At 51.8% G+C, this 21,729-nt stretch overlaps 3 protein-coding genes across 3 annotated transcripts; all 3 read left to right on the forward strand.

Moving 5' to 3' along the window:
• Positions 1 to 1,099: 1,099 nt before the first annotated feature.
• Triagg1_2480 (CAZyme family GH76) lies at positions 1,100 to 2,984 on the forward strand (the record flags this gene model as incomplete). Its single annotated transcript, XM_062896666.1, has 3 exons — positions 1,100 to 1,272; positions 1,350 to 1,629; positions 1,686 to 2,984. The coding sequence occupies 3 exons, from the start codon at positions 1,100 to 1,102 to the stop codon at positions 2,982 to 2,984; spliced, it is 1,752 nt and encodes a 583-aa protein (XP_062758692.1).
• Positions 2,985 to 4,199: 1,215 nt separating this feature from the next.
• On the forward strand, positions 4,200 to 8,137 carry Triagg1_2481 (uncharacterized protein; the record flags this gene model as incomplete). Its single annotated transcript, XM_062896667.1, has 3 exons — positions 4,200 to 4,370; positions 4,433 to 7,269; positions 7,345 to 8,137. 3 exons carry the CDS (start codon positions 4,200 to 4,202, stop codon positions 8,135 to 8,137), a joined length of 3,801 nt encoding a protein of 1,266 aa, XP_062758693.1.
• An 11,444-nt stretch (positions 8,138 to 19,581) lies between these two features.
• Positions 19,582 to 21,271, forward strand: Triagg1_2482 (uncharacterized protein; the record flags this gene model as incomplete). Its single annotated transcript, XM_062896668.1, has 2 exons — positions 19,582 to 19,916; positions 20,050 to 21,271. The coding sequence occupies 2 exons, from the start codon at positions 19,582 to 19,584 to the stop codon at positions 21,269 to 21,271; spliced, it is 1,557 nt and encodes a 518-aa protein (XP_062758694.1).
• Between the last annotated feature and the right edge of the window lie 458 nt (positions 21,272 to 21,729).

The following is a 21,729-nucleotide window of genomic DNA, read 5'->3' on the forward strand; positions in this document are numbered from 1 at the left end:
TGGAACCCGCTGTCTCGTGGCTCTTTTTCTTTTTCTTTTTGGGGGTTGTATCACTGCCGGCGAGATGCGAGATGCCGGCACAATCTGTGAGGCCGCGTGCGTGGAGTGGAAGAGAAGAGGCAACTGAGCTGGTGACGCAGAATATCGAGATGTGACAGAGCATGTACTCGTTTGGGATGTCGATACAACCTTATTTACAAAGTGCTGCCTTGTACGGGATCATCAAGCAGGAATATTCCATCTACCTTATTACCTAGCAGTAGTACTAACCTATCTGGAGATGGATGATTGTATGTTGGAAGAGAAAAAACTCAATTCGTTCATCACTTGTGTCATTATTAGTGTGACATCATAGACTAAGCACATGCTTGTGAAAAGCAAAGCAGGCACGGTGGTCGTGATTCCCTCACCAAGACTGCCTCAAGTCTATGCTGTTCAGGTATTACAAGGCAAGACAGCAACATCCTTTGTAGCTTCCTCATTGAGGCAAGCCACCCTAGTCTTCTTTTTCCCTCTTCTTTGTTTTTTTATCATTATTTTATTTTCCCCTCTTCCACAACACATCTCGTGAACAATATTCTACCACCTCCGATCCTCCTCCCATCGTCGCAAAAATGTGGTGCACCGTGCGAGACACTGATCCTCGTGATGAATTCCCAAAGAAGCATCGGTGTCCATCATCTGCCCCTCGCCTCGCATACATACTTTTGCACCAAGTGCTACCGTTAAATCCCAAGCCTCGTCCGCTTCGTCCCAACTTAAACATGCGAAATAGCCCGCAGCTCATCGCCCTGATTTGAACCTACGCGCCGGCCGGAGCTAACTAACGCTGTCCAACACTCTCGGAACGAGGGAGAGAGAGACACACCGAAAATAGAAGAGAACAATCCAGTCCAATTGTGCCACCGCTTGAAAGCCTCGCATTAGTCCCTGGAAGCGCTTTGTTGTAATCATCCAAGACTTCTTGGCGAAAGGCCCCGCGTGGTCTCATACTGACTGTACAAGAACAACAACAACAACAACAACAACACTAGCAAAAAGACGGACGGACGAAGCACAAAGGTCCGGCGCGCAAACACACAAAAGCATCGTTCACACAATGGCCCCCCGTAACGCCACTCCCGATGCTGCGGCGTGGCTCGGCCGCTGCGAAGCCGCCATCGGTCTGGACGCCACTTTGCCTGCCTCGCCGGGCCCTGAATCCTGTGTACCCCTGACGCCGACCCAGCAAATGACAACCGCTGGCGCTGGCAGAGGCGGCCAAGCCTGCTTGTATGCCGACGATTGATGAAGGGGCACATGGTGAAGCCCGAACCCATTGCTGCTTGCTAACCAGTTTCATGCTCTAGTCAAGCCGCTGGCTACCAGTCCGAAAAGAATCGCGGCAGCCCTGCCGAGCCGCCGAGCTATCACCATCCAGGATCCAAATCCGGACCCCTGTCCCCTGGCCCTTCATATGCCAGTCCCAAGCTTTGTCCGGACCCGCCACGGAGCTTCTCCCTCGCGTCCCTGATTCACAAGCTTTGCTTGCTCTTCGTGTTGCTGTCCGTTGCATTGTTAGTCTCCGGTTTATTAACTTTATTAACTACTCGTGGCCCCGATTTCGATGCAGCTCTTCCTGATGTCTCGGTATCTTCTTTCTTTCTTTTCCCATTTCACCCCCTTCCGCTCATTTGTTTTTATAGACGCAGCTCCCGGCTTCCCAGCTGGATCGATTTGCCTTTTATTCCCACCGCAACATTCTTTACATCATGGCACTTCCAAGCTGGATCTGGAAGCACGCTCTTGCCTACTCGGCCGTACTTTCGTCACTCGTTAACCCTTCACACGCCGCTCCTTCTACTTCTCTCTCTGCTACAAACTATGTCGCCAACTCCGTCACTGCTATTCGGGAGATGAACAATGCCTTTTATGATGTCGAGACTGGTCTCTGGAGCTCTGCCTGGTGGAACAGCGCCAATGCTTTCACCACGTTGGCCGACTTTGCCCAGCTCCGTCTCAATGAGGCAAACCAGCTCAACGTTGGCGGCTTTCTGCGCAACACTTATGCCCAGGCTCAGATCACAAGCGTCTCCGTCGCCAAGTTTGTGAATGCTGCCGGTCTTCCCCAAACTCTTCACTGCATCAACGGCAGGGGATGCTCTGCCTCCTTTGCGGCCTCTTTGCCCACCAGTCTCCAGAAGCGAGGCTTTGCCGACTTCCTCGATGACTTTTACGACGACGAGGGGTGGTGGGCTCTCGCCCTGATTCACGCTCACGACGCCACCGGCGATCAGGACTATCTCGATTCGGCTATTGAAGTCTTCAACGACATGCAGACCGGTCAAGGAACTCCCTGTGGTGGGGGCATTTACTGGAGCAAGGACCGCACTTACGTCAACGCCATCGCCAACGAGCTGTACCTCTCTGTTGCCGCCTCCCTTGCCAACCGGGTGCCATCCAACGGCACCTACCTTCAGATTGCCAAGGCTCAGTGGCAGTGGTTCCAGCAGAGCGGCATGATCAATTCCAACAACCTCATCAATGACGGTCTCGACTCCAACTGTAAGAACAACGGCCTGACCACCTGGTCTTACAACCAGGGTGTTATCCTCGGTGGTCTCAGCGAGCTCGCCAGGGCTACCGGTGACAGCTCTCTTCTCACCAAGGCTTCCGCCATTGCCAACGCCGCCATCAACGCCCTCTCCAACGCAGACGGCATCCTCGTCGAGGCCGACAAGTGCGAGCTCAACCCGGGCAACTGCGGCACAGACGGTCAACAGTTCAAGGGTGCCTTCATCCGCAACCTGCGATACCTCAATGACCTGGCACCAAGCACCACCTTCAAAAACTTCATCCTCCGCAATGCTCAGTCCATTTGGAACAACGACCGCAACAGCCAAAACATGCTTGGCGTCGCCTGGACTGGGCCCTATGTGGCGGCTACTGGCTCGTCCCACAGCAGTGCTCTGGATGCCCTAGTGGCCGCGATTGCTGTTTCATAGTTTCACCTTGATTCCCCCGTCTTGGCAATTTGATAATCATTTTTTTTACTTCCCCCTTTCTCTCTCATCGTTTGCTGCTTTTGAATTGGGCCGTCTGGTGACGACAACATTTCAGGAGTGCGACTCCTTACTCAGGTCACAGCCGAGCCAGGCGTTTGCTGTGTGGGCTTGGAGTTTTTATTTCTCTAATTCTGCGCGACGGGGCACGCAACCATTTTGGGCATCATTAATGATAAATCATAATGTTGTGAAACATTCCTTCTACTTTTTTTTTCCCTCTCCCCCTTCGCTTGAGACGGTGCCTTAATATGGGGCACATGGCAAATGCCCCTGTCACATTGTCGTGTTTCATAATGGACAGTGGCAAGGTCATGATTCGCCAGTGATAGCTAAGCAATTTTATCATTTTGCCAAGCTTTATGCGACCGAGAGAAAAAAAATGTGTGAGCCGAAATGTCTCTAGCTGCTGAAATCTTGGAATACGAGCTTCCGCGAGCATCGAAATCTAATAGGCGAGGATGACAAGTACAGCATAGAGTGAGCGCCGTAGATGGATAAAAGGGCGCAGAAACCGGAAAAGCATGTCGATTTGGCGATACGATATAGATTCGATCTAGTGTTAATCATGTTAATCATACTTTACATCAAACGCTCCATCTACGCATTTGTCAAAACCTTAAAAAATTAATTGACATCCATGTATCTCCGTGTTGCAAGATGGCGATCTAGACTAGAAGCTGCTAATTACCAAGGAACGCATGTTCCTTTAAGTCCGCAGACAGATTGACATTCCCGAGGCAATATGCACCATGTCAGGCAGCAAGCAGTACCAAGTACGTGCAGCACTCAGTCAGAGACTACCCTACAGCACACAGTGAGACGCACCGTATGCATACTGTAGATTTACCGTATTAGATTGCAACTTGACAAGATGCACGCGATACTTGATGTGAGCCTGATATTCAGGCAGCCGTCAAACGGTCACTGGCGGTCCTCGAGACAAACTCACAACCACGAAATCTCATCTGTAAGCCAGTGTGGTTTTATTCAGCTGCCTGGCCGCAACGACAAAACATCGTCACCGCCTCCGGCTGCGCTCATAAAGTGGTGCCTAACGTCCCTCTTTTCCCCTTATCCTCTTTGATGTAAAAGGGATGCTCAGCCCGACTCGTTGTTAAAGATATTGGGCGATAGCAATCGCTGCTTCTTTTCACAATGGATGCCTCTGAGAATGACATCGACGTGTATCTGCACAAGCATTCCAAGATTCTGCTCGATGAGTTGGATCAGAGCCTGGTGACTTGTCTGCGGAAGCCGGACGGCCGGGGGGGGACGCGCATACGGCGATGGGTGCGGATCAGGGAGACTTTGAAGGCTACTTGTGCTGTGAGTTTCTGAATGAGACGGAGAGAGAGTGTGTGTGCTGACGAGAGGCTTTGTCTTTCTAGGTCTTGGATCAGTTTCAAGAGCTGCCTCAGCTGCTGGATCCGTATCTGCCCAAATGGATTCCCTTCTTGGCAGAGTCATATCTGGAGTATTTGCAGACGCGGCATCGGCAGAAGAGGGTTCCGGAGGAGACAAACCTGCTGGCTCCCTTGGACTATGCGATTTCTAGGATCCTCTATGCGTTCTGCAAGGTCCGCGGCGAAAAGGTCATTGTGCGCTTTCTCAACGTCGAGACCAAGTATCTGGAGCTCATCCTTTCGGCTGTCGAAGAAGCTGAAGCTCATACCGGCAAGGAAAAGAAGGATATCTTTGCTGAACGAGATTCTAATGAAGGATGGACCTGGGAACAGCGTTATATTGCGCTGCTCTGGCTTTCCCACCTTTTGTTTGCGCCATTTGACTTGTCGACCATTTCCTCTGCCGACCTAGATGAAGAGGGCGTGCCGTCCATTGCCGGGTTTACCTGGCCTGCGAATGTACCGGGTCTTACGATGAGAGTGATTCCTCTGGCTACAAAGTACATTGCTTCTGCGGGCAAAGAACGAGATGCTGCTAAAGCTCTGCTTGTGAGGCTCGCCATGCGGCGAGATATGCAGCAGATTGGTATTCTGGAGAGCCTCGTGCAGTGGTCGTTGAAATCGCTACGGCCACAAAAGGAGACTGAGATTGAGAACCCGTATTTTTACATTGGTGTTCTCTCTTTTCTGGCTGGAATACTGCGGTCTGCATCGGAGACGTCTGACATGGACGCCTATTTGCCTACCATTTTCGAATCCGTGCTCCAACTATCGACTGGCGAAGATGCCATCTCCAAAATCATCATGTCTCAGGCATCAGCACGGAAGATGATGCTGAAAGTCATCCGTTCCCTGGTTGTTTCGCTGTTGCGTTCCTCCCGACGAGATATGAAGACCACGGTCTTGGTAGAGAATGCAATTGGCTACTTCCTCGAGAGCCTCTCCGACAACGACACTCCGGTTCGTTTGTCTGCTAGCAAGTCGCTTAGCATCATCACATTGAAATTGGACCCAGACATGGCATCCCAGGTCGTCGAAGCTGTCCTTGAATCCTTGAACCGCAATGTGCTTTGGAGCAAGACGTCAGCCAAGACAGGGGCTAAACCGGTCCGCGACTTGTCTGCCGTGAATCCCTTGGAGTGGCATGGCTTGATGATGACCTTGTCGCACTTGCTCTATCGGCGATCTCCGCCAGCCAGCCAGCTCTCCGACATCTTTCACTCTCTTCTCCTGGGATTGACATTTGAGCAGCGCGGTGTTTCTGGAGCCAGCGTGGGATCAAACGTTCGCGACGCCGCGTGCTTTGGCATCTGGGCGCTTGCTCGCCGATACACAACTGACGAGCTCCTCGCCGTGTCCACAAAGTCTGTCTACGCGGCCAAATCCCACCCCGCAACGAGCTCCATTCTTCAAGTCTTGGGGACAGAGCTAGTAACAACGGCGTCCCTGGACCCGGAAGGAAACATTAGGCGCGGAGCTTCAGCTGCGCTGCAGGAACTCATTGGTCGACATCCAGATACCGTGGAACATGGCATTGGAGTCGTCCAGTGTGTCGATTACCACGCCGTGGCCCGGAGATCGCGCGCCGTTCAGGAGGTTGCTACTGGGGCAACAAAGCTATCATCGCAGTACGGAGAGGCTGTGATTGATGGCATCTTGAGCTGGCGGGGAATAGGCGACTTGGATACGGGCTCGAGACGAGCTGCTGGCTCTGCGTTTGGCGCGCTTATAGTACAGCTGTCCGACACGGCCTCGGAAATGCCATTTTCTCGCTTTGAAGAGTCGATCGACTTGGTGATGGATCGCCTGAGCACTTTGCAAAAAAGACAGGTGGAAGAACGACACGGTTTGCTAGCATGCTTTGCCGGAGTCGTGGACGGCATTCCTGAACTCGCTCGAAAAGCCCAGGGGAAGCTGCTCGATCAAGCTATTGTCCGCAAGATACTGGGCTATATATCTGGAATTCTTGAAGATTGCAAGAACAATGAGTATCGTCGGCCTGAGCTTATTGTGGAGGCAGCGAGTCGCTTGGTTGTTTCTTCTTTGCCTCTTATTCAGGCTGCAACGCTGAGTGGTTTTTCTTACGATAAGTTAGAAAAGGGAGGCGACGTATTATCTATGGAGAAAACGAATGGGCTGCCAGACATTGCCTCGGCCTTTGTCTCGGCACAGCAGTTTGATGGGATGGAGACGTTGACCTCAAGGCTGCGAGATGTGATGCCAAATTGGCTTAATAGAAACGAGCAAGAAACTGCCGACTCTGCTTCCGCAGCCGGCCTCGTGCTTCTTTTGCTCTCTTCACCGGAAGAGCGCATCAAGATTTTGGAGCAGTGGGCCAAGTTCATCGCAGCCAAGCCTGGAAGCCGATCGATGGTTACTGGAAATGGCTACTTTCATGTCATGGCAATGGCACAACCTCTCTCTCATGCTCTACAAGATAATGGGAGCGACGTCGTGTGCAATGCGTTCCTTGAGCGGTGGAGCGTCGATAGTGAGGTTGAGACTAGGGTTGCCATTCTGCACAGTCTTTTGAGCAGCCGCATTCTCAAGGACAGACCGACAGTTTTCCTGGACCTTCTTGCAGAGGGCCTCAACGACTATACGACGACGGCTAGAGGCGACGAGGGTTCCTTGGTGCGTTTCCAGACGCTCAAAGCCATTGCAGTTCTCTGGGGAGATATTGGCCATCCTACGACCCGGGCAGACTGGGTAGAGGCGTCTGTTCGGAAGCTTATTTACAACATTTTGCGGCTCTCTGCGGAGAAACTGGATCGTGTCCGTCGTGTAGCCAAGGATGTTGTTGCGCTGCTCATGAGTGAGAGGTGGGTTTCTTTCTTGCCCCTATTAGTGGAGTGACTGGTGAGGTATCAAGTACTAATTCGTGTTTTCTCCTTTAGTTCCGTTGATGAATCCAAGGACTCGAATCAGCCGTCAAGAAGGACTTACTTTACGAAATACCTGAGTTTCTCATCAAAGGGATACTTTGCTCTACTGCTTAACCTCATCCCCAAGGACGCTCTACACCCGCACATCATGGCCATTGTAAACAGCGACGAGAACTGGATGGCCGGTCTCATGGCCGGTTTCGTCTCATCAGCAGACACCGGAAACGAAGAGCTGGTCATTGCGAGCCGCGCCGCGCTCACAGAGTATTGCGAGGAATCGCCCGAAAACTTGCAACGAGTATGCTCCGCGCTATTACAAAACCTAAAGACATGCCAGAGCGAAGACCGAATCATTGTGCCGACTCTGGAGATTACCGCGTTTCTCTTCTACGCGGGGCTCTTCCAGCGCTCCCAGGGCATCAGCTACCGCGGCCTCTGTCTGCAGACGCAAAAGGCGGGATACAAGACGGGCAACGTGCGCAAGGTGATTGCTTGCATCAAAGTGTACGGCGGGATTGCCGCGTCAGTCGGGACGGCGAATGGCGGAGTGAATGTGGAGGCTGGAGCCAAGGATGCGCGGAAGAGACTCGGTGCGCTCATGTCGCATCCGTGGCCGCGGGTTCGCAGTGCTGTGGTTGATGAGATTTGGGGGCTTGTGGGCGGCGAGGAGGCGGTTGGAGTTGCTGAGGGAGAGGATGGACAAGGAGAAGCAGAAGTAGATGGGCATGGGTTGACGGGTGTGGATTGGGCGAGTGCGGAGAAGAGCCAGATCAAGGCTTTGGTGGCGGAGCTGAAGTTGGAATAGACTTGCTGTGGTGCTGTTGCTGGTGGTTTACGAGGTGTTTAAGAAGAGATACTGTTGTTGATAGAGTCCGAGAAGAGGAGGTTGTCATGGATACAAGATGGCGTCTTTGTTATGGATTCTGTTGGCATAGACAGATAGACGGGGCCTCTTTGAGTGAAACAAAGAATTAGAGCCTATTCTACAGTCCAAGCATAAAATATAAGCCTGTGTAACGGAACATTGATAACAATCGAACCGGTAAAGCTGTCTGAATGAAGAGGTAGCATTTATCGCCACCTTGATAACTAGGCCCGGTGGTTATGCTCCTAACCACAAAATGTGGCGATGGTCAAGACAACTCAACATGACTGTGAGTAACCAGACGATGACGATGATGTCACTTTCAACTCAGCAATCAACCATCAATTTCATTCCTCTTGATCAATTCCTACAGACACTGAGAAGTCATTTGTACTTGTACGCGATGGAACCCAAAAGTGAAGCGGCCGAAAAGCATGAAAGCAACAGGGAAACACATCTCCGCGATATATACGGAATCGTGCCCAATCGAGCTCAACTGCTCGACCACCAGCTAGATGTATAACCACCTCAAATTTCCCTTGATCATATCTGGATCAAGCTGATTTTGAATAAAGAAGAGAACCTTTTTTGATTCTGGGGATTTCGCATTGGAGAAGGCCCGTAAACCTTCTAGCATGGGGAGCGTCACGACTGGAAGCCAACATCCGTGCCGCGAGGGCATATCTCATCCGTTTTGTCCGGAGGCTGGGCTGATGAGTCTTCGCGAGAGGACTAATTCGAGGGAGGGAGGGAGCGAGACGAAGTGTAAGAGTCATCTCTGTGAAGAGCAAAGCGGTGATGGGATCCGATATGAGATGGGCGCTGTGAAAGTTGCTTCGAATGAGAAGGGATTTTGAGGGGCATCTTTGAAAGATTGACAATGAGAGCGTTTGCGTTTGTTGTGGTTGTGTGCTCTTGATAGCTGCGCTGTCGTCAATAGTTGATAACAAGCTGTGTGGACCTTGGTAATCATCGTAGTTGGACTATTGATGTGTTCCGTTATTATTAACATCTTTCTCTATTGTTGCCAACAGTATCCCATCATCGAACCAAGAAGATGCCTCAAACACGCAAGGCAGCACAAAAGGCTCAGGCCAAAAACAACGCCAGCGCCGCCACCCAAACTGAGCAGGTCGCACAGGTCCAACGTCTTCGACCTGTTGCCATCACTCATGCTGACCATGATGGAATGTCCAAGAAACACTCCTTCGGGTACTGACACAGAAGAGTCACCGTCTATTTAGATTCAACATCTATTTGGACTTGGCATCTACACAGATTCAACATCTGTCTGATCTAAACATTTACACAGATTCAACATGTATCCAGACTCATCATCTGCCTGGATTCAACGTCTATCCAAAGTCACTATCTACTTGGATTCAACATCTATCTAGAGTCATCATCTATTATATTCAACATCTATTCAGATTCATCATCTACACAACATCTTCAGCCACCTTCTACCTATATCTCTACAAATATTCGACTGGTAATAACTGCCCCTCGAAATCACACTTTTATGGCTTATTGGCGCCTCTCTAACAGCTCTTTCCCTAGTGACTCTTCTGACAATGGCGAACGAATACCCGTATCCGAAGCCTGCCGAATTAACTTTTGATGATATCACCATCAGCACCACCCATGACTCCTACCAAGTCGCTGTTCAAGTTGTTGATTACTATCATCAACAAGCCATATTGATGACTCAAGAGGAGCAAGAAACTCACATCAAAGTAGTCCGCCAGTCTGATTACGTATCAAGTCCAAGCAACCGCCGAACACCAAGCAATAATAAGATATGGAAGTATCTCAGGCAAGGCAATCCATGTTGCCGTGCCCATTTCGTCATGTTGACCGCCATTTATGGCATCGCTAGACATCGTTGAAGGCGCCGGAGATGTATTCGAGATGATGGATTACTCCAGCCATTATGATCATTATCATCACCCATTGACACAATCAACAACTGTGGAAGAGCCCGCGTCTACTGGCGCTACGCCTATGAATCAGCCAACAGCGCCCAATGCCGCACTGGGTGGTCATGATACTTCGTTGGCCGATGATACCTCGTTGGAACAACCAGTCTCTCTTTTGCCTCCCGCGGCGGCCCTTACAATCCTTAATCTGTCCCCGCTGTCCCGTCGCCTGAAGCTCGCCAACGGAAATCCCCTTTCTTGTCATCGCCACCTACCATTGCATTAGTCTTTCCGTCTGTTGAAGCACCAGTCGAGCCAAATTCGGCGTCAGTCCAACCAACCATTGGTCTTCGGGCTACAACTCCCATTTCTATTCGTTCAACAACTCCCGAACCGCAGCCGAGGAGTCCAACCTACTCTCCTCGGCTCAACCCTACCCCCAACGACAATCAAGGTCGATATTCGCCTTCTATTGAAATCGCAGCTTTAAGAGAGAGAGAGCCAGAACTTTAGAAGATGAAAAGGCTGGACTTTTGCTGATAATTCCTGAGCTTACCTACGCTCTCAATCATACATCATCTCCAACGACCGTAATCTTCTGGCTTCACCCCTGCCCCCTGACAACATGGGACTTTATATGATAGCAACTACAGAAAGCCTGCCATTCGACTACTTGCTTGTCCGCACAGAGAACGAGACACTGTCAGTTCACTGAGGGCGTCTGGACGACTGGGCCTGTACTAACATAAACCAGCCTTATTGGCAAACACACCTGCAAACTCCGCACATGCTCAGAAGAAGAACAATAAGAGTCTGCGCAAACAGCCTCGTATAATATATATCAGCAAGTGAAGCGTAAATCCGGGCATCAAAACTTCTCTCTCTCTCACAAGACTACTAAATAAGGGACGTAGAATGAGCAATTCTGCTGAAACCATTGAGTGGCTGGATTTAAATGCAAGCAAGCAAGCTGTATGACTGGGCTCTGAGTTGTGATGAAGATGGAGAGAAAACAACCAAGGAGAGGGTAAAGAGCAGAAGCAACTAATGCAATGTGGTTACATGACACAGTTGATGACCAACTTATCATCAGCTTTCCATATCATTCAGATTCCAAGACTCGATGCTTTGCCAAAGTCTTCGGATGGGGTTAGCCATTCAGCATTCTAGCGACTGCGTGAAGTTTGAGCTTTAAAACCGAATATGAATAGGACTTTTATTTAATACTGCTGACATTTGCCAAAGTAGCCATTGAATAAGCACTTGGTTCTTTTTAAAAACATCTGCTCCTGTTACTACTTTCTGCTATTATACCTACACCTCTAGTATCTCCTACTATGGCTGTATGTTTCTATAGTATCTACTACTATAGCCATGTTCGTCGAGTATTCGGTGTTATTTGCAACACGGGATGCTGGAGAGCAACATTGGGACGCTGAATACTGTAGGCATTTCCTTTGAAAGGGACCAATTATCGGGCACCCAATATACGGGGTATCGTGAGGTTTGCCGTCCACCATTATCTCGGAGATAATTGATGATACATGGTCTTTGGATGAGGTATTATGGAGGAGCTAAAGTCCTCTTTTGACATTCTGAGTTTCGAAAGAGTCTCGGCCTTGAGTTGGACGTTTCTCCAAAAGAGTTAGGTATGGTAATCCGGAGTTATGCTCATTCATTCGGCTTAACAGAGCATGGAGTATTCCACTCTTGCGATTTGACAGCAACGCTTGCCGGCGGATCCAATGCTGTGGCATTTCCTCCTGAGCTGAGAGCCGGGGCTGGTACGCGAGCTGAACAGCACCCCGTATTCTTTACATAATTGGATCGACTGAGCTGAACGAATGAATCGTGATCAACAGCGCTTGCTGGCTCGCCTTGCCGGCTAGAAACAGCCATCTCTCTACCCCAGACGTTCACCTCGCGGCTAGAAGGAAAGCCGCCTTCTAGCCTGGAACAACTTCAAACCGCCACGGTCAAATAAAGTTTCCCGCCACCACCAAGTCATCACCAAGTCATCACAAAGTCAAAAAGTCATAGGGAAGATGGCGCAATTGCTCAAACGACTCATGCGGCGAGGCCTCACTAGGTGGCAACGTGTCAGTCGCAAACTCCTAATTTAACGCCACCTATCATAGAAGACGTCTGGCCTACTTCTAGGCAAAAGTAAAATTGCTTCTGTTCCGAAGGGGCTTAGAACTTGCGACGCTCTCCTCGAACTCTTTGGGCGAGTGCTAGGCGGTACAGGAGGAGTACAGGCATATACGTCGCGATGAAATTTGATGCTAGTAGTAGTACGAGTGGTGAACAATGCATGTCCCTGGACCATAGATTTACCGCTTCAGGGGCTCGCTCGATGAAAGCGTGGCGTACCCGTGCCTGTGGTCTGGGATTAGTCGATCCAATAGTTTGTCGTTCCGTTCACGAAGCGATGCAGGGTGGTGATTTTCCAGGCAGCAAACACGTGGAGCGAAACCCTTGGTGGCAACGTGCCTTGACCCCAGGATGTTGTTGGCAATGTTGCTAGGATAGCTCCTTTGTTGCAGGGATTGGACCTTGGGGAATTTTGCTGCCATCTTTCGGCAGCCCGCATCCGGCAGCCCTCTCAAGACGTTGAAAATGGCGTTATCCGTTGTATATCGCAAGATATATGACCACATGTCCGGACCGGCAGGATACTGTAAACACATGGGGAGCTCGTAGTCATTCCTTGGTGCGACAGCGAGATTCGTTTAGGCCAGAGATTCAAGCAAGGCAATGCGCATCGCCCGATGCGGAAAACAGTGTTATCGCTCGCACGAACCCTGCTTGCAGGATGATGGTGAGAAGCTTATGTTCTAGGCACCCACAGAATTGAAACGAAAGCTGCAGCCAGTCGACCCTTGAGTCAAACTTGAAGCATCGTACCATGTTTGCCGCTTCTCTCAAACTTGCATTCTTTCACGTGGCTGATCACAAACAACCGCAGTCTGCATTCTTGCCACGCGGTTGAGAGCCCAGCTACAGCTAGCAAGCATGGGCAATATTAGGCGCTGATGCTGATGCCATCCCGCGCGTTCTTCTTGTGAACTAGTGACGATAGGAGGTTTATCAGCACATGGCGTGAATCGGAACTTTAGAGCCTTCAGGGTCCAGGGCAAGAAGCACAGGGGAAACATTGACGCTCGACACTGAGCAAGCTGTGTCTCATTATGACGGTCACAGGGTCTTGCGCACAGACATGGTAGTAGACTCACTCTGACGACCCCGTATCCGTCAAGAGTCGATGCAGACAGATGAGGGCGTCTATGCCGTATCATTCACCGAGAGGATGGGGTTTATGGAGCGTCAAGATGGCAAACGCAGTAGCGGTCACCACCCTGCGACGTTTGTACGGATGTGTACAAATTCTTCTGATACGACGCTTCAAGAAATCGCTCCATGATATTGTACCTGCAGGGTACCGCCTTGAATGAGAAGCGTGAGAGTTTGAAATGGAAAAGAAAAATCTGATGAACATGCTTCAGCTAGAGCGGCGTGGCGCTTGGTAGCTATCCGGACTTTGAACAAAGTGGAGTGACACTCGGAGGTAGTTGGTCATTATTCCCGACCTTCTGGATGAAAGGAAAAGGCGTTGTTGCTTGTTTCGATGCCATGTACTCGTATTAACGGTTTCATATTGGAATGAAGTTCTTCTTGACTGCTCTTGGCACTTGTTGGTGGGCCTGCAACGCTTCAAGTCTCGCCATCGACCAACAGCACTCCGTACAATAGCGACAAACAATGCCAGCCAGCCAGCCAGTTTGTCCTCGGGATACATGCAGTACCTACTGTAGTGACAGAAAACGGCCACTATCAGAGAGTATTTTCGGAACGGAGTACATAAGCAGCTCAACTCGCACGAGAAGCGCATCGGTCCGGCGGATAGAAATTTCATTCTGTTGGTGGCGCCAAGGGTTTGCCGTTGCTTCAGGACAAGGTAGGAAGTTGCTGCTATCTCGAGACGCAGCATTGCCGAGCACAATTGCCGTTGGCGATTAGTCATGCGGAGAGCTGACAGACGGCAAGGTCAGGTCACGTGCAAGCTGACCTTTGAAAGCTTTGCTGTCTCGATATGGCCACTGTCAAGCCCGTCAGCTCGCATTTTCTTGTCACGACGCAGCCCAGCTGAAGATGCAAGATTACGATGACAGTACGGAGCAGGTACTGAGAAGTCCCTCTTCGGCAGCGAGGTTGAGCGAAAGGGGGCAGTCAATCCGTCATGCATGGCGTGTGTTCATGCGGAACCGCATTCCGAGAGCAAAGCAAATCGAACAATTTGACAGCTCCCTGAGGGGCCCCTTGTCCCCCCCCTGTGATATCGGCGATTGCTCCATCGACGCTCGTCATTTCAGTCTTTGGTACGGAGAACTCGTAAGGAGGGACTCCATAAAAAGCAACGGCTCCAGTTGTTCCGTAATACTACTTTGGTTTCCACACGTCGGACCGCTCCAGCTCCGTATCGTACATGCACATGCAGTGCCTCATGCCGATACCCGCTTCTCTGTAGAAGAAATGAGACAAGATGGATGATACTCCGTACAGGGCGAATCAATCAGTGCTCGTCGCAACGGTGGATCGAGTGGTGATAGGCACGATAGGCGAAGTCAAAGTGTACAAGGATGGCCTAGTATTTTTTTCTTCTTTTTTTTTTCTTTTCTTTTCTTTTTTCTTTTTTCTTTTTCCCTTTTGTAATCATTGTTCCTTTCGTCCCCCTCGTTATCATTGTGGCGGATGGCGCACAAGGGGAGAGACGAGCAACAAAAGATGTCAAATTGATCTCGCACCAGTACGGAGGTACATGAGGTACCTTTGATACTCCCGTCGCACAGGCGCTTGGTGACAAGCCACAACCACGTGATGGAGATAAAGATTGCGCAGTGACAGCACGGGAGACGCTAACATTTGCGCGTGCCAAAGAGCGGGAGCGCAATGTACCCAGATTCCAATTGACAGGAGTAACGTCTCGTGTACGAACTCTCAAGTACCAGTAGAGGTACCTCTCGGTACATAAGCCGGTTTGGCGGCATCCTCCGCCTCTATGGATCATGCCAAGAACTAATGTGCCAGAGAATGCTGTTGCCTGGGCATTGTGATAAGGCTCTTGGCTAATGTGTGCATATCAACGCCTACAAGGCAATTCGGTGATGATGGCCCAGGTTTTTTTGGCACAGTGACGGGGGCCCCGCTAATCAATTGACTTGGAGCCAAAGTCGTGACGTCCTTGGTGCCCGTGCTCCGTAGGTGGCTGCAGTCCAGACCCATTGCCATTGTCCTTGTACATGGATGGGCCTCCACAGCCAACAGAAGCTGCTTGAACGGCCAACTAAGAGAGATCAACATTGAACCGTAAGCCCGCAAACAAGGACAACAACGACGACAATCTCAGAAAACGCGTACCCGTACCCCTCGTAGAGAACGCCAATCAGGGGTTCTGGCTGGAATTCATCCCCAGCACGGATCTCTAGTTCGTGGGCAATTAGGGTATACCGCTAGCTACCCGGCGCCCGCATGCATCGAGCCGGCTAGCTTTTGCGCTCACCGCATCCCCCTCCAGTCAAGACTCAATTTTCCGTCGTGCTACTGTATGAGTACTCGTACAAAGCAAGAGGGCGAGAAAAAGGGGACAAGGGAAGAGTGAGAGAGAGCAGCAAGAGTCCAGCATCCGCAAGGCTCGAAATGAGAGCTGGTCCCCTAAAAATTGTCCGATATGGAAGCTGGCTCGACTTTTTGACTTCTGGCACTAATGCAATTCGCTCTCTCGGCCCTCCTCTTTAGGGGAGCAAGAGCCGACACGAGGGGCCCGCGCACGATCAAAATCGCGATCTCAATCACGTCGTATCCAGAGCTTCTTCTTGCTTTGCTTCTCCCAGCAACCGGCTCTTGGGTTCATTGACGGCCGGCGGGGGAGAGAGCTTCACAGTAGTAGGAGCCCGCCTGGAGGCCGATGCCTCATGCTGCTCCGTGCGCGCTGGGTGAGAGGGGCTCCCATGGCCTCGGCTGCTCCCAGCGTTGCGGAACGGCCTTGGATGCGTCGCAGGTTTGTGCTTGGTTGGACTGGGTCTTCAGCCCCAGAAGGCGTGCTGGGTTACCTCGCCAGCCAATCCTCAGCAGTCGAGATGACGCTGGTGGGTGGGCTGTCTCATGCTCTCTCGTCCCTGTAGGCTGCACTGTGCTTGTACGTGTAGCTGTAGGTACCAAGAGATACAAGTGCTCGTGCTCGTCCAAGAGCTGAGTGTTTGCATGCACAGCAATGCACCACATGTGCTCCGTACGCGTTGTGTCCTGCGAAAGCTGCATGTCGTGGCTCTGAAGATGCGTAGTATCGCCGAGGGGAGTCGTCTGGGCGCATCACCATGTGAATGCACATGCGGTGCTCTGTGCCACTCGGTGCCGTGGGAATCACAGCGCGGGTATGGTTACCTCGTGCATGTAATTGTACGGGGTACTTGGGGCTGCGCCTGGCACAAACGCCGGGCCGAGGTACCGCGCTTTTTGCCAAACTGAAGCCAGTCGAGCGTTTCCGGCGGCGGCGCCCAGGACTGTCATGAGAGCCAGAAACTGGCCCAGGGCTGGAACCAACGAAAAAAATGGAATGGAAGCAACCGCTCAGGCCACCTCCCAACTTGTCGCCTCGTGGCCACCCGAACTCTCCAAAGCCGGGGCCCATGTACTGCAACATTGGTCGGCCGACGCAGGTACTTGCGCGTCCTGCGGGCTGCAGCTAGCGCACTAGGTCCCTGCAGCTCAGGATCTTCGTACTCCATACTTTGGAAGCCTCGCTAGCTTGAGATCAATGTCTCAGAGGGCCAGAGAACTGACACACGTGAGGCTCGCGTGGCACAGGCGAAAAGCCACTACATCAGACCGAACTGGCTGCTGAACCACATGTCGCCGTAAGATCAATGTACATGTACAGCGACCTGCTGAAAAGGATTGATGCACAGAATCGGCGATTTGATGCAGCATCCTTACCGCCCGGAATCAAGTACTCGTAAAGTACCTACCTGTTCCGACGAGTGGCGGGCTGAGATAACGACGCGATAGATACCCTACCGCACTTGTACATTCTGGTACTCGACCTGCTCCAGAGACAGAGATGAGGGACGGTATCGCATCCTTCAGCGACAAGCGTCGGTAGGTTAATTTGGATATCGGCGGGCGGAGCCATGCGCCTAACTCCTGGCAACACTATCGCAGCAGCGACAGCGCAATTTGGCAGCCCCGTCGTATCTCGCCCTTTCGCGCTCTGTTTCGTGGGGCCATCATTATCGATGCTGTACGGAGCACAGTCCGGGAGTACCAAGTACATGCTTGATAGCCTCCACTCCGTTTTTTTTTCTTTATTCGGGTGGTCGCCGTCCATGACTGTTGTGTGGCTTTGTGGCTGTTCTCCCCCAATAAACGTCTCTTCCCCCCTCCCCCCTTGGAAGAAAAATTTTGCCTTTTTGCTTTACCGAGCTCCGAACATGTTCCATATGGCGCCGGGCGTTGTTGCACGACAGCCCTGACATTGGCACGCGGCCTCTTCATCATCCTTCTGCAGCGAGGCATTCTGGGAGTTTGGACTGCATACAGGTAGTACTACCGAGCCTCGTCTTGAGCACGGGGTACATGTAAGCAGTCTGCCTGGCTTACTTGATACGAAGGCTCCGATGAAAAGAGCCGGTGGCTGACGAGCATTGGCATCTAGAGCGGCGGTGGCCAATACAGTATTCAATCATCGATTATCGGTCGATAACCAGCTGGTGCAAATACCTAGCAGTTGAACGGATAGGTTGCACAGGCCCCCCTCTCTTGCCTGCGCGTCTGGACCGAAGGCTTGCAGCATTTGGGATCAGGAGGGTTGGATTGGACGGGGCTGCAAATCGTGCATCGTTGTCTCGCACCAATGGCGCTGCGCCACTGCGCTCCACAACCCCTGCCAGTTTACTGGATCGAGTAATTCCAATGAGGCACGAGCTAATGACGCTGCTAGTGACAAGCCCAGCAGAGACAGGCCGGGCTGGCTCCATGAATAGCACTCCATCCATTGCACCAGGGAACAAGGCCTCGGGTCCGCGTTATGGGGCCCTGGCGACTTTCTGTGCGACGAGCAGGTCAAGTACCTCTTGTACTTGGAGGGTACCTGCGGTAGGTACGGCCTGTGTTTTGTGTTTTGTGTGTTGTGTGTTGTGTGTTGTGTGCAAAGGCTTGGCAGGCATTGTAAATAAGCAAGCGTCTACAGGTGCTTGTTCTATGGATTCCATACTCGTAGTCTGGGGCCTGGCTGGGCATTTGGCACGGCACATTCCGTCTCTCGTCAGATAACTCGGGGGCCAGATACGGAGCACAGAAGGATACAGTCAGTACCTTAGTAATAGACACCGCTACCGCCATCTACGGATACCAGGGCTGTCTATCAAACGCGCAGCGAGTGGTGAATCAACCACCACGGAGGACTAAGAGTCTAGGCCTACAGTAGCCCCTACTTGGAGATACGGCGCAGTACTTGCATGGAACCTGCAGCTCAAAGGCCAGTCGCGGCTAATTGGCGAAGTCGACGCTGATGCGCGGTAGCAAATCCCAGGCCCAGCCACGGAATTGGTGCGACTAGATGAGGTTTAGCACCTGCGCGCTCGTGTGCATCCCCCCATCGCCCAGGACAAGGAATGTATCGCCAGGTACTGCTAATTCCCTCCCACTAGCAGGTTCCAGGTATTGCCTCGCACGCCACCGCATCCGGGGCTGCGCTGCCTTTCAGGTCCCATCTCCCGCCCTCTGCTGTCTTATCAACCAACGGAAACCCTTGCCTCACTGTGTCTCGGCCTTGCAGCGGATTTTTGCCTTCGGACTCCTCGCTTTTGTGCATAGTGGACGTCCATGTACTTCTGCTCCGTGCTTTACTTGTACTTTACATTACTGCAGGCAGTCCATGCACGCACTTCAATCTCATTCTCTCAGCCGCTTTCCCTCCCATCCATCCATATCTACTACTTTCCGCATCCTGACCTAACCTTTTTCCTTACCTCCCATTACATACATACATACATACATACATTCGATCCCTCCAGAATCTCATCCCTCACCAACCGTCGCCGGTCTCCTTCTTTCTATATTCTCCTTGCTCCTGTCCCGACGAGGCCCCCGATGTAACCGCCTGCTGCGGCCACTATACTTGCAGCGTTCATGCAACAACCCCTCCGAATCCCGCTATCCGAATCGACGCTCCCGCCAGCACAGCGCTTCCGCCAGCAGCAGAGGCCGGATGCCCTGGCACCCTCGCTGGACAGACATTCCCTAGCGTGTGCGTTTCTTCAGCGGCACATTGCCCACGACCCGGCAACAACACCAACGACAATAGCATCGCGACTCTCCTAACAACCCGCCCCCGAAACCCGCCCTACCTCGCTCGTCGAGCCCTCTGCGGAGGTCGACGGGCGCGGGCCAGAGCACCAAAAGCCCGCCATGTCCATCTACTCAGATCCCCCGGCGCTGCGAGCGTTTTCCGAGGACAAGCCCTCGCTGCTTGTCTGCTGGTGGGCCACCATCTTCTGCGCCCTCATGATCCTGTTTCGCATCGCCGGCCGATTTATCCGAACCGAAAGGCTCTTCTCCGAGGACAAGTTCGCCGCCGTCGCCCTGGTCCCCTTGTTCCTGCGCATGGGCTGCGTCCACTTCATCCTCACCCACGGCACTAACAACGCCGACTTCACCGGCGTCGCCCTTACCCCCGACGAGATTCACAAAAAATCCGTGGCCAGCGGCCTCGTTCTCCTCAGCCGCGTACTCTATGCCGCGACGTAAGTAGTCTTGATGCTTGTAATGTTACTTTGCGCGTTGTGGTGGAGTGAATGAGACGGATAGGTGGATGGACGAATAAATGAATGAACGGATGGGAAGAGACGCATTTGACTGACTGATCCCGAATTGCAGACTATGGATCCTCAAGGGCACTGTTCTCGAATTCCTCAGGCGAATCACCGACCTGTCATGGCAACAGTCACAAAAGTACACGCTAATCGCCATTCGATGGGCCCTTGGCCTCACTTTCATCGCCGTCATCATCAGCGATCTTGCCGAATGCAACCCCTTTCGGCATTACTGGCAGGTCTTGCCTGACCCCGGTGGTCGGTGTCGCCAAGGCTACGTCCAGCTCATCACCATGGCCACCTGCAATATCCTAACCGACCTGATGCTCGTCATCTTCCCCATCCCCATCATCATCCAGAGCCACATGCGACTTCGCAGAAAGCTCCAGCTCCTCATCCTCTTCTCACTCAGCTTGTCCGTCGTGGGAGTCACCCTCTACAGGGTCCCGCGGATTATAGACGTCGACGGCCGGCAGCAGTATCGATCGCTCTTGGCGTCAGTCGAGTTGATTTTCGCCACTGCATCCGCAAACGCCCTTGTGCTGGGCTCATTCGTCCGGGACCGAGGCGTCAAGAAGCAGAAGCCCAGGCGAACGTCGACTGCCGCCGAGTCGTTCGAACGCACAAACACCATCCGAAGGCCAACTATCCACAGACAGTGGGGTAGCGACGAAGACTTGGTCAGGGATGTTGGGATTACCGTCGAACCTGAGCTCCGAGAGCAGCCAGACAGCCCGTCATCCGATCTTTACGCACCCACCCAGCCGATGAGCTCTATCGGACAGGACCGCCAACGGCAATGGCAGCAGCAGCAGCAGCAGCATGAAGAGAGTGGTCATGAAAGCGCTCAGGAGAGTGCTCAAGCGAGCCAGGACTTGTTGATCTACAAGACCGAATCCCAGCACGGATCCCAGCACGAATCTCGAAAACTTTCATTGTTCGATGTCGGTGGCCTTCTTGAAGAGGGACCCACCACCAGCAGCGGAAGTTTCCGAAGAGGGAGCAGCTTTACCTCGTCTTCCCAGGAGGCAAGCTCCTCTCAAGCGGCCATCCCTCAGGCGTCCCGAAAAGCCAGCACAAACGGCGTCCGACGTGGCTCAACAGCCCTGTTGCAAGATCTGGGTGGTCTTCTAGGCCCCCTGAACTCAAAGTCATCAGTCCGTTCCAAGCACAGAACTGGTACTGAACTGCAACCGATCCCACAATCTCATCAGGAGCATCACGCTTCTCCAAGCGACTCGTCAAATCTCGTCCTCATGGACCCTGGTGGTCTGTTGCGATCATGAGACGAAGGCGCACTCTACGGCAGCCGCACCCACCTGCCGTTTAAGTAATTGAGAAAATAACGAACTAATCTACGACTTGATATCACGAATCTCTTAATTCCTTCTGGGAAATATTTTTTTGGCCCTTTTTGTTTTTTCCTCTTCCACCTTTACCTTTATATCTTTAGATATGACCCGTCAGGCATGGCGTTGACGAAAGTACTTTTCGCTGTATACATATACACATATATATACATATAGTACACTTCTTTTCTGTTTCTGTTTCTTCTCTTTTTTTCTCTTTTTTTTTCCCCTGGCATCAAGAACGATACCTTTGGCGGAAACGATGGTGTTTTGATGGCTTTGGCATTATCCAGTTTTTTTTGGAATGAAGCTGAGGAAGCGGCGACAAGCGATGAGAAAGATGAAGGAAGCGGGAGGCAAATGCGATTTGTTTTATTTGCCAGGGACTTTGGCAA

Source organism: Trichoderma aggressivum, assembly GCF_033847375.1.
Source record: "Trichoderma aggressivum f. europaeum strain CBS 100526 chromosome Unknown scaffold_006, whole genome shotgun sequence".
NCBI classification, from domain to species: domain Eukaryota; kingdom Fungi; phylum Ascomycota; class Sordariomycetes; order Hypocreales; family Hypocreaceae; genus Trichoderma; species Trichoderma aggressivum.